General features: G+C 32.3%; 1 protein-coding gene across 4 annotated transcripts in view; it reads right to left on the reverse strand.

Annotated features, from left to right (window-relative positions):
- Positions 1-13,358, reverse strand: part of RBM46 (RNA binding motif protein 46) — a 64,132-nt gene that overhangs the window by 4,498 nt on the left and 46,276 nt on the right. For 3 of the 4 annotated variants that reach the window (XM_055336204.1, XM_055336203.1, XM_055336205.1), the window contains one exon: positions 4,620-4,679. The exons of the other annotated variant lie outside the window; for it this stretch is intronic. In XM_055336204.1, coding sequence (XP_055192179.1) covers positions 4,624-4,679 — 56 coding nt within the window. In that variant the 3' untranslated portion in view covers positions 4,620-4,623. The remainder of the gene's footprint in view (positions 1-4,619; positions 4,680-13,358) is intronic. 4 annotated transcript variants of the gene reach the window in all.

Consider the following 13,358-nt stretch of genomic DNA (forward strand, 5'->3'; position numbering starts at 1 on the left):
AATTGGGCCTCCTAATTCCTAGGAAAGTATTGTTTCTTCTTGACCAAGCTTTTTCACTCTGGCAATCTTCTCAAAGCTGGGTTGGGCAAAGGGTCTCAAGAGGTTTTCAGCAACAGGGGATAGAAATACAGAAATACAGAGTAGGTGCTCTAAGCTACCTGGCCGCTACTTGCACCTGGCCACCCCATACTTCCCATTTCAAGGCATACTGCTCTGCATTCCCAATGTATATGCTAAATGTTATCTAAGAATTTCATTTGAATAAAAGGTCCTTTTGCAAAATAATAAAAAATAAATAAAGTGACTTGCTCTAATAGAATATTAGAGATAGCATTTTCGGTCAAATCCTCTACAATTTCATATTTATATCTTGAATGAATACAAACATTTTCATATAATAACACTCTGATCTATATAGCAAATAGGCTAACCTTAAGTGCAATTCTAATCAAGCAGTAATGGCTAAAAGGACCCCAGATTCTGAAGGATTCGGGAGCTGTGTCTAGAAAGAGCAGGAAAGTGAAGAGGTTGTAACTGTTGTGCCACTGACCTGGGAGCAAGTGCAGAGACTGGCAGCACATTCACCACCTACTCATCAGCCCCACCTTTTAAATAATAATTTGGTCTACTACCTTTCTCTGTCCAACACAAGAGATGAATACCATCAATATGCTTCTCAGTGAAAACCTAAGCAATGGACAACATACATTGCTCTACTCCAATTGTATCTTGTTTGTTTCTAATTCTCTTACACATTTTGACCAAACTCCATGGATTCTCAAACTGTTTTTCTGCCTCATATAAATATAAATAGGAGGAAACCCTTAATGGAGACTCTAACCTGAGTTCAGTGAAAAGGTCTTCTTAGACTTATTTCGGCTATCTTTTTCTTCTAGTTTGTTTCTGACCATACTCTTTAATTTTCCATTAATAAGTACCCTCCCTCATAATTTTCCTTAACTATTTTTTCTTCTTGTTAACTAAGTTCTACCTTCACATCCACTCCCTCTTTTTGATGCACCCTTTTTAAGTGTACAATTCAGTGGTTTTTAATAGATTCACAAGGCTGTGTAACCATTACCATTAATCAGAACATTTTCACACCCTAAACAGAGACTCTGTACCTATTAGCAGTAACTCCTCCATTTTCTCTCCCCCAGCTCCTACAAACACTAATTTTCCTGTTTCTACTGATATGCCGGTCCTGGATTTTTTATATAAGTGGAATCATACAATTTATGTCATCTTTTTAAACTAGCTCTTTAGCATATGTTTTCATGGTTCATCCATGTTGTGGTATATATCAGAACTCCATTCCTCTTTTTTTTTCCATTCCTCTTTATATCCCTTCTATGAATATACCACATTTTGTTTATACACTCATCAGTCGATGGACAATTAGGTTGTTTCCACCTATTGGCTGTTATAAATAATGCTGCTAAGGAATAATATGCACAAAATTTCATGTGGACATATGCTTTCAATTCTCTGGAGTAAATAACTAAAAATGGACATGCTGGGTCATAAGGGAATTGTATGTTTAACTTTTTGTGGCAACTGTACTGTTTCCCAAGACAGCTATACTGTTTTACCTTCCCCCAGGCAGTATGAGAATGAAGCACCTGATATTTTGATTTATAAAATACATTTCCCCACACCTTTAATTCATATTTTAAGTACTTCCTTAGATTTCTATAGGATCTTTATTAAATTTTTTGAAAAAATTTCCTCACCTCACCATATTATTATTTCAATTTCTAACATTCAAATAGCCACAAATGAAATAACTCAGTAACTTTCTTTCACTGAACTTCATCTGCAAAAGTGTTAACACTTATTAACACAGCACTGTATATATGCAGAACATAAAACATGGTTGGGTTGAAAGAGAGATTTCTAAAATTTCTAGTATAATGTAAATGACATTTATCATTTATTTTGTACTTTCCATCCTAGTAAAGAACTATCAATAACTAACTGTAAAACAGAGGAAGGAATTTTCAAATTTGCTAATTATTAACTTATAGCCTATGACATATTTACAAATCACTAACTAGAAATTTTTAAGTGATATTTCTGGCTAGCACACTTAGTTATGATCAAATTTACTGGCATTTTTTAAATCTCATTTACTTTCCCTATTACAAGTAAATTTTGACCAAAAAAAAAAAAAAAGTATTTTTACCCCCTACTTAATTTTTGCTGAAGGCAACTGACAGCAAATATAGTCTAGCAGACATGAAATGACCAATGTTTTTTCTTACGACTAGGCTCACAGAGTAGCTTAAGTCAGTTTTTCTGTTTTAAGATGATTTTTAGGAGGCTTTCAATATGTTAATCTTAGTAATGGTGGCTGGACAAAAATGAAAGTTATTATCTCTAACTCCTTTCTAGAAAGTTCTAGTTGGCTAGTTCTCTATTTTTAGTAATTATATCTTTCAGATTCAGTTTTTTTTTGGGGGGGGGAGAAATCACCTGCTTTTGTTTTTAATTGAAGTATTTTTTAAATTTACAATATATTTTCCATATAATTTTGAAAGAGTGATGGGAGTTTCAAATTCTTATTGTGAAACTTTGTATATAACAATTTTTATAAACCTATAATTGCCAGGTATCTGTACTTATATTTTTTAAGAAATTACAACTGTTTCATCCTAATTTAAAGATTATAAACATTCAAAAACAAAGGTATGAAATTCTAGAAAACACAAACTAATCTATAGTAACAGCAATCAGATCAGTGGTTGCTTGAAAAAGAAGGTAGTCCTCCAGGAGGAACAGGTTACATTAGGGGTGACAGAAATGTTTGTCTTCTTGATTGTAATATTATTTCACAGATGTATACATAAATGCAAACTGACCAAAGTGTACACTTTAAATGTGCACTTTATTGTATTTCAATTGTCAATAAAGTTATAAACAAAACCCAAGTGTTTCCTTGAGTTAGTTTCAGAGTTTCCCAACCTATTACAATTCAAGTACCTCAAAACATTAAGAATCCCTTAGCCAAGAAAAAAAAATTTGAAAAAATAAAATTGGTAAAACTGATTTAACACTTGTACAGGTTACTACTACTATGCTTTTCAATATGCTAATAAGCATTATGATTATGCTAGGGCAGTATATAGAACACAGTTTTTCCCAAACTTGTTTGACCTTAGGAACAATTATTTGACCTTAGGAACAGTTATTTCACTGAACAACTTGCAAATCACTTTGGGAAGAACATTTAATGGGGGCTAATATGTAATAGGGAAACATTAAAAACAAAACAAAAATATTCTTGAACTATGTTAAACACAGTGATTACAAACTCAACTGCCCTCAGAAGCTAAGATGTAACAAACGAAAAAAGAACTCAAAGAGGACTAAATGTATAACAGGTGTCTACTATTTGTACTGACATTAAATCTAGGTGCATTCCTTTCAAAAAACCAAAGAGACAAAGCAAACCATATCAGGAGCTTCCAATTTGCTACCTTTGTTTAACAGATTATGTCAAATTCCTTTTAATGACAGTTTCTAAACCATTTGGAAGAGATTAATAGAAAAGCAACCTACAAGAGAGAAACTTATGATCTGAGCACTACAGTTTATTTAGGATCCAGTATGGCTTAAAAATTGTAACTTGCTAAAAAAAAACTATCTGGGCAAAAGTTAAGAGAAGATAAAAGTCTTAGGAAAGATAGCAACTCTTTTCAAGTTTCATTTCTATCAGTAAAATTAGTCCCCATAATTCAAAATTTGTACTATAAAGACTTGTTAGAAAAGGTACTTCTGACAATAACATCATATATTTGAGTTTTTATGTTAAGATCTACAATAGTTATAAGCCTCAAGCAAAATATATCTCCTTGTATCTCAAGTATGAATTCTATTGATATTTATTGAGTACTTACAAAGTGCAAAAATAACTATACAACATCAGCATTACTTAATCCTTACAAAAGCCTTATAAAATAAGTACTATTATTTTCCTCTTTAACAAGAAAAATGAGGCACAGAAAGATGAAATCAGCTTATTTAAAAACAAGAACTAAAACATGGAGTCTACCCAGGGAACCACAACATTCTTTTTGCCTCAACAGGTAAAAAGGAGTTTAAATGGTAATACTTATTTGAACTATAAACTACCTTTAACATTCTACTAAAACTTATCTTCTCAGTATCATGTTGGAAAAACTAAAGAGTGAATCCTAGTAAATAACTTTTTATTTTTGTATTGTATCAACAATAATTTTAGTTGTATTAATTCAAAAAAATAGGTAAATTTCACAGCAGAATGAAATTTGAATATCTGAATATTCAAAATATCTGAATTCAAAATTCAGAAATGCTGAATAATCTACATTAAAACACTGTTTACCATCTTTGGTGGTTCACAACATACATTAGTATGTCATAAGCCTTGAGAAGACCTGAAATATGGGAACCAGTTTAACTTTCTGAACTTCGCTTAATGAATCTATAATTAACAAAACTTTTATAACCAAATTATTTCACAAGCTTCTTTAGACAATTTTAAATATTTCTTCTTATAACCATAAGAAGGATAATTTATAACTGGCTTTCTGAAAACTAAATATATCACTTAATATTCCCAAAAGACTTTTTCTTACCTGTTTATTTTCTCCAAATTCTTCTACATAGGTCCAGGCTGAAGAGATTGTGTTCCCTGTCTGTAATCAGTGAAGACAGAAAAGAATTGAGTCTTTAGATTGGTGTTATCCCTAATCTTGGAAGTGCATGGAATCCTTGATAACTTTAGTTAAAAACCTTCTGATCAGTAAATAGGAAAATAGAGAACACAAGAAACGTGACAAATAATTATCATTTCTGAATCTCTGCAAAGATGAACAAAGAGAACAGTATTTGATATCTGAATGAAAAGTATGAGTTAATACATTATCAAAAGTATTTCTATACCAATTAAGTCCTTATTAGTTGGTTTTTCCAAGAATTACTACTCTACTAATAAAGGACTTTAAAAACAAATAAGATTGCCCAATTTCTGATAAGCAGATAGCCCAAAGAATCTAAACAAATTTGAAAACTACCACCATCCTTTCCTTCTGTTTTAAAAAGAGACAGATGGCCAAAATAATACTAAGCTTAAAAAAATTTTTGCTTATTGACAGCTCAACAATCTACTTGAAGCTCCATATAACCATATACAGTACAACTCTGGATATCCATACATTTTAGTGGCTATCTCTTTATATCCCTTAAAGCTTTCTGGTAGGGACATATATCCAACCCTCTCCTAAGATACTGTGCAAAAAAGTATGAACAAATGAAAATGTCTGATGATCCACACAGAACTATAGATTTTTAAATAGCCATCTTAAAGATAACTCAGTAGAAAAAAATAGTCACAATATTTTCTTGATTTTTACATAATGAAATTAGGTAACTTCAATCAATCTTCCTGGTGAGAATTAGAAAATGGAAGCAATTATTACAAGCAACAGTATCTATTAGAGAGCACCAAGAAGGATCAAGGAAGACAATGAAGAATTATGGGATCATGATCTTGGATAAGAAGGAAACCCAAAATGGTTTGCACATCTTTTGGAGGTATGTTTCCCCTAGAAGGACTAGCCGATCCTGTAGAGGTATCTGACAGCCAACAGAAGATAACAAGAGATAGACGAATTTCTAAGGATAAAAGTACAAAATCAGAGCTGAAAAACTAGTGATAAGGCATGTCTCAAACCTGAATAAAACTGAACTAGAAGTAGACCAACTTTAAAAGAGATTAACTTCAACTCTTCCCAGTGCCTTCCTGGATTAATAAGGCACTCTGGGATTGACAGTCCCTTGGCCATTTTTCTGAAGCAAAATAAATCTTCCCTAATAAACATTAAAGCAGCATGCTAGCTTTCAAACTCTTTATTTTCCACAGACATATGTGACATTCAATCAAAAATAACCAGTCATACAAAGATAAAACAATCTGACCTAAAACCAACAGAAACAATAGTCAACAGTAACTGATCTACAGGGAATTTAGGTAAAAGTTTTCAGAACTAGATATTAAAATAACTATGCCTAATATGCTCAAGGAAATAAAAGACTAAATATTTGGAAGAAAAAATATAAATCAAAAAAGAGTCAAAAGAAATTCTAGAACTGAGAAATAAATACAAATAAATGGTTTTATCAGCATGATAGACACATGCTTTAAAAAAGGGGGGGGGGTAAGAAGAACTAATGAACCAAACAAAAGATTTGAAGAAAATACACATACTACACATAAAAAGAATGGAAAATGCAAAAGAACATAATAAATATATGGGATACCTGTAGAGGTCTAACACAGGTGTAATTGGAGTACCAAATGAAAAAAATGAGACAAAAGCAATATTTTAAAACAGAATAACTGAATTTTCTGCAACAACTGAGTAACACTGATTCACAGATTTTAGAAGCAGTGAAAGTCTCAATTAAGATAACCAAGAAAACCATATGTAAGTTCATCTTAATGACATTCCCAAAAATCACAGAGAAATATTAAAACTCCCTGCAGAAAAAAAAAAAAATAAAATAAAACTCCCTGCAGGGGGGAGGAGAGTTTATGTTCAAAGGAGCAATAAAAAAATGACAGTTGACTTCTCAACAGAAACCAGGGTAAACCAGAAGACAGTGAGTGGAATTATAACTTCAAATGGCTAAAGGAAAATAACTGGTGACCTAAATATATATATATTTTATATATATTTATTATATATTATTATATATTACATAAATATATATATATATATTTTATATATATTTCTTTCAAAGACATATTCAGGTAAAACAAAACTAAAAGAAATCTGTCATAAGCATGGATCCACACTAAAGAAAATACAAATTAATGTTCTTTGGGCAGAATATATAGAAATAATCATAGTGGAAACTTGGTGATGTAATAGGAAATGAAGAGCAAAGGAAATGATAAATATATAAATGGTAAATGAATACAAATGTATATTAAAAAACTATTATAACTAGGCATGTCGGGATTAAAATATATAAATTTAAAACACACGGAAATATCAGGACACTTGGGTGGCACAGTTAAGTGTCTGACTCTACATCTCAGCTCAGGTCTCAATCTCAGGGTCATGAGTTTGAGCCTCGCACTGGGCTCCATGCTAAGTGTGAAGCTTACTTATTCAAAAAAAAAAAAAAAAGGTAAAACATATGGAAATACCAAGGTACTATTGAAATTGGAAGAAGAAATAAGTTAGAATGTACAAAGGCTCTTGCACTGTCTAGAAAATGATAAAAGCATTAATTAATATTAGGTTTCAATAAATTAAGAATGCAAGTTGGAGTCTACAGGGTAATCCCTAAAAGAACAGTAAAGACTCGGGATGCCTGGGTGGCTCAGCGGTTGAGCATCTATCTACCTTTGGCTCAGGGCGTGATCCCAGAGTCCCAGGAGTCCCAGGATCAAGGCCCACATTGTGCTCTTTGCCTGGAGCTTGCTTCTCCTCCCTCTTCCTAGGTCTCTGCCTCTCTCTCTGACTCTCTCATGAATGAATAAATAAAATCTTTAAAGAAAAAAAATAATAGTAAAGACTCTACAGCTCTAATATAGCTAAAGGAAGAGAAAAAAGGCCAAGTAATCACCTATCTAAAGAAAGTAAGAAAGGAGAACAGGGCAACAGAACAAGGAATAGAAAGCAAATGGCAAGATGAGAGATTCTAAGCAAAGCAATAAGTACAGTAAATGCTAGCTGACCAAACACTCAAAGAATAGACTTTCAACAAAACAGCAGCAACAAAAACAACAACAGAATCTAACTATATACTGGTGTTATCTTAAGGATAAGATACAGGAAAAGCAAAAGGTGCAAAATGGAAATATACATCATATGCAAACTTTAACCAAAAGACAGCTTATAAGCTTATGTTAATATCAGAGAAAGTAAAGTTTGTTTTAAGTCAGGAATTCATGATAGAGATGGAATGTCAGCAAAATGACAAAAGGTACATTTCACCAAAAAAAATAACAATTCTAGATTTCCATGCACCTAATATATAATCTCAAAATATATAAAGCAAAAACTGACAGAACCAAAGGAGGAATAAAAATAGATCTATAATCACAGTGGGTGGTTTTTATCACCCTTTCTCAGTATCAGAATGAGCAGACAAAAAAAATCATGAGAGATAAAATTTAAATATGATCAACAAACCTGACCTAACCAAACTGTATGCCCCAAAAAGATATGTTGTGAAGTACCAAATGCTCTTACCTCTGAATGTGAACTTATGTGAAATAAAGTCACTGCAAATATAATTAGTTAAGATTAGGTCATTGATCTGATTGGTATCCTACAGAGAAAAACAGAAAGGAGATTGCCCTGTGAAGACAGACATGCCGGAAGAAGACAACATTACAACAGAGGCAGTGACTAGAGAAATCCATCTATAAGCCAACACTATAAGCCAACAACTTCAGGCCTGCTGACAACAGAAGCTAAAAGAGGCAAAGAAATTCTCTATTAGCCTAACAAAAAACATAGCCCTGCCAACACCTCAATTTCTGGCTTTTAGCCTTCCGAACTATGGGCGAGTAAATTTCTATTGCTTAAGCCACTCAGATTGTCGTATATTGCCACAGCGACGCTCGCAAATACACTGCAATCAATTAACAACTGCAAACATACTCCTTCTAATAAGCAAGCATGGAATATATATACTAATTGGTTGTTACAAAACAAAGGGACTGAAATGATACTTTCTGATCATAGTAAAAAATATATGTAAATAACTACAAAAACTTCTGTAATGTTTAGAATTTCCTATGTTCAAAAAGAAATTAAAATACTTTGAAATAAATTATAAAAATAAAATACAGCAAAATATAAATGTTGCAGCTATAACCATACTTTAGCAGAGAATATTGTAGTAAAAGAAAGGCTGAAAACTTTAAACTAAATGGCTTCCTAGATATTTCATATATTCAAAAACTATATCATACCAATTATATACAAACTCTTCCATACAACAAAGAAAAAAAAAACTTCCTTCTTTTAGGAGGAAAGGTATGGGCCAATCTCACTAATGAACACAGTTATAAAAATCCTAAAGAAAATTACAAAAACCAAATTTATCAATACATAAAAAGGATAATGCATGATGACCAAATTGCATCTATTACAGAAATACAAGGTTGATGTCACATTGAAACATCAATGCAATTCACATTAAAAGAATAGACAAAAAAATATAATTACCTAAGTATAAACAAAAAAGCACTTAATAAAATTCATCACCCAACTCATCCTTGATAAAAACTCTTAGCAAACTAGGAATAGAAGGAAATGCCATTAATGTGACAAAGAGCTTCTATAATAAAAGCTGCAACAAACAGCCTACCTTAATGGAGAAATAGTGAAAGTTTAAAAGGAAGCCTTCTATCATCATTTGTATTCAATGCTGGACAAGGGGTTCTAGCCAGAGCAATAAGGCAAGAAAAAAAAACTATCAGGATAGAAAGGAAGGAAAAAGCTCATTATTTGCAACTGAAATGACTGTGTAGGTAGAAAATTAAAAATAATGTAGGATCAAACCATTGGAATCAAATAGTTTTATTCAATACATAAAAGCTGAATTTATATAAACAGGAACAATCAGAAGTCAAATTAAAAGGCACTTTTTACAATGCTGTTGAAAAACCTTAAATACCTATAAATAAATCTAATAAAAGATGTAGGAGAAATTTACACAGGAAACTACTGAATGTTTGGAGAAATTAAAGGAAGCCTAAATAAATGGAGAGATCTATAATGTTCATGGATCAGAAGTTACAATACCTTAAAATATGTCATTTATTTGTAAATTGATCTATAGATACAATTCAACTTTAATCAAAGTCCAGGTAGACTTCTTTTTTGGTATAAATTTGGTATAAATTTACAATCTAATTATAAAATTCATATGGAAATATAAGGGTGAGAAGAGCTAAGATAATTAAGAAAAAACAGGTAAAGATGTTCTCTACCAAATCTTAAGATTTTTCAAAGTTACAATGTAGTAACTTAAAGATGGTATACTAAATTAAATTAGATCAATGGAATAAAGAATCCAGAAGCATGTATATGTATACATGTGTGCCTGTGTGTACATACACAACATACATACTTGATTTCCACTAAAGGTGGCACTTCAGAGCCATGGGAATAGGATAGTCTTTTCAATAAACAGTGCTATGTAGATGATTATACATACTGAGAGTAAAACCAAACTTGAACATGTAGTTTTACACCCTCACTAAATTTAAAAGAGTAAAAAAAAAATACCAAAATATAAGAGAATATCACACAACTTTGATAAGCAAATCTAAGCAAAGATTCCTTAACTAAGACACAAACAGGATTAACTTTAAAAGATTGATAAAATGAACCAAACTAAAATTAAGAACTTTTGTATTTTTCAAAGTGTACCATAAATAGGGTACAAAGGTAATAAGCCACACAGAAGAAGGTATTTGTAGAAAACATATCCAACAAGGGGACTGTATCTTAAGTAATAAAGAAAAAACAAACAACCCACTACATCATTTGTATTCAATGAGACTTAAAAGACATTTCATCAAGAGGATATCTTAATGCCCTATAATTCTCTTAAAAGATGTTCAATATCATTAGTAAACAGTGATATAAAAGTTAAAATCTCATTGAGACATCAATATATACTAACAGAATATTCAAAATGTCCAAAGGTTAGTAATACTCAAGTGTTGGCAGGAATTTGGAATAACCAAAATCTATATGCTGCTCATGAAGCGTAAATTGATACAATCACTTTGAAAAACTGGCATTATTTACCCAAATTTTAAAAATATGACCCACTTTTACTCCCATGTATTCAACAGGAATGCATGCAAGAATCTTCACAGCATCATTATTTTTTTTTGAATTTTTTTTATTTATTTATGATAGTCACACAGAGAGAGAGAGAGAGAGAGGCAGAGACACAGGCAGAGGGAGAAGCAGGCTCCATGCACCGGGAGCCCGACGTGGGATTCGATCCCGGGTCTCCAGGATCACGCCCTGGGCCAAAGGCAGGCGCTAAACCGCTGTGCCACCCAGGGATCCCCACAGCATCATTATTATTCAAACAGCACAAACTGAAAGTACCTCAAATATCTATCAACAATAGAAACAGCAAATAAATTCTAACATTCTAATAGAACATTGCTATCAGCGAGAGTGAATGAACAGTACTGCCACATGTAACATGGACCAATCTTTATTCATAACATAATGTTAAAAGAAGCCAGACAAAAGTATATAAAATGCGGGGGGGGATCCCTGGGTGGCGCAGCGGTTTAGTGCCTGCCTTTGGCTCAGGGCGCGATCCTGGAGACCCGGGATCAAATCCCACGTCGGGCTCCCGGTGCATGGAGCCTGCTTCTCCCTCTGCCTGTGTCTCTGCCTCTCTCTCTCTCTGTGTGTGACTATCATAAATAAATAAAAATTTTTAAAAAAAGTATATAAAATGCTGAATAAATTTCAAAAATACAGAAGTCAGAAAGATGGTTTCCTGTGGGAAGAGAGAAGGTAATATGTGCATTGGGGTACAAACAAAGGAGCTTTTTGGTATATTGATATTTTATGTCTTCACCTGGTAGGTAAAAGGATGTGGTTCCTCTGTAGTAATTCCACAAAGTTTACAGTCATTTGTGGACTTTTCTGTCTGCATGTAAAGTAATAAATCACAAAGTCAAAAAAGGGGGGAATCACAACAGCTATCACAGTGATATACATAAATGAGAAACTGATCATTTATAATTATGATCAAAAAATAAAACACTGTAACACAGTTATGGTCAAAATAAAAATGATTCAGAGTAACTTAGAAACTATTAATAGTGATTTTCAGTAAAGATGCTAATCGAAATTACTATTAAATATGGAACCAGTTGTCCCTCCATAAGGCCTTCACAATACTACCACCTGGAGTTTCACAATTAATGCATTAATCTTGAGAGAGAAAAAAATGCTGGGATTTAAATTATCAGTCTAGGACAATTACATTTCTGTTAATGTGCAGAGGACATGATGATAATCCTCAAAGGAAAAGTAAAAACTATCAGCAGAATCTCAAATAAATGTTAAACAGAAGGTTACTAGTCCTTTAATCTCATTTGTTAGCATCATTCCCTTTAAAAAGTATTGACTGTTAATGAACATATTCTAAGAAATTATTTCAAATAAATGTCTTTACTATTTTTTTTTTATTTTCAGGTGTACAACATTAGTGATTATTCAGTAAGGAATTATTGAGACACAAGGAAAAAACTAGGGAAAAGAAAAGGCATGTCAAAAAGTCAAGAATAAGAATAGGATACATCAAACTTCAGAGATCAGAGACAGGATCTTATTTTCTATAAAAATGCAATCATTAGATACGTTATTTTTAGTGTTGTTATGTAGGAATAAAAGCCAAAAAAGATAAATTAGGTAAAATTCCTACTAATTAGGGTATTTATTTTCATTATATGCACTAAGACCTAACATTGTGGATATGAATTGTTCTATAAACACATGATGAAAAGTTTTATTTTTTGAGGCTATTTTTTTAAAGATTGATTGGTTGATTGATTTGAGAGAGGGAGAGAGCACACACGCAAGGGAGACAAAGAACAAGAGAGAGATCTGGAAGAAGCAGGCTCCCCGCAGAGCAGAGAGCCAGATGCAGGGTTCAAACCCAGGACCCTGAGATCAGCACCTGAGCCACAGGCAGATACTTAACCAACTGAGCCACCCAGGTGCCCCTGATGAAAAGTTTTAGAAGTCACTTAAAACTAATTATACAGGAAAACTGTGTATCTCTTAAGATTTCACGGATTTTCAGTTTGAAGAATTCCATATAAATTTTTAAATAACTGGTACAAAAAAATGAAGAACTGTTTTTCAGACTCTCAGATACGGCATACTACTCTTCCTTCTTTTCAAAACAGAAAATAACTGCATGCACAGGATTCCAGTATAATCCAAATAAAATTTCTACATTAGCAAGCTCAACTTTTAGGGCTTTTCTTGCTTTTAGAAAACTAAACTAAAAGAACTCCATCTTCTTAGTTTATACCTGTTTAGAAGAATGAACATGAAATGCAAGCTAGTATAAGAAGTTTAGAAATAACATACAAGCTATTGCTGACTGTTTTCCATTTGTGAAGTCTAACAAATGTTATAGATGGTACTAAATATAACTACAGCTTATGTAATGAGCTTAAGAATCTTCATAATGGTCAATAAAATTATAAAATTGCATGTAATATGATCCATTATATTCTATAGTACAACCAAAATCCCCTATTCTTCGACTATCCAAATTTCATTTATACGTATATA

Source organism: Nyctereutes procyonoides, unplaced genomic scaffold (genome assembly GCF_905146905.1).
Source record: "Nyctereutes procyonoides isolate TBG_1078 unplaced genomic scaffold, NYPRO_anot_genome, whole genome shotgun sequence".
Classification (NCBI taxonomy): domain Eukaryota; kingdom Metazoa; phylum Chordata; class Mammalia; order Carnivora; family Canidae; genus Nyctereutes; species Nyctereutes procyonoides.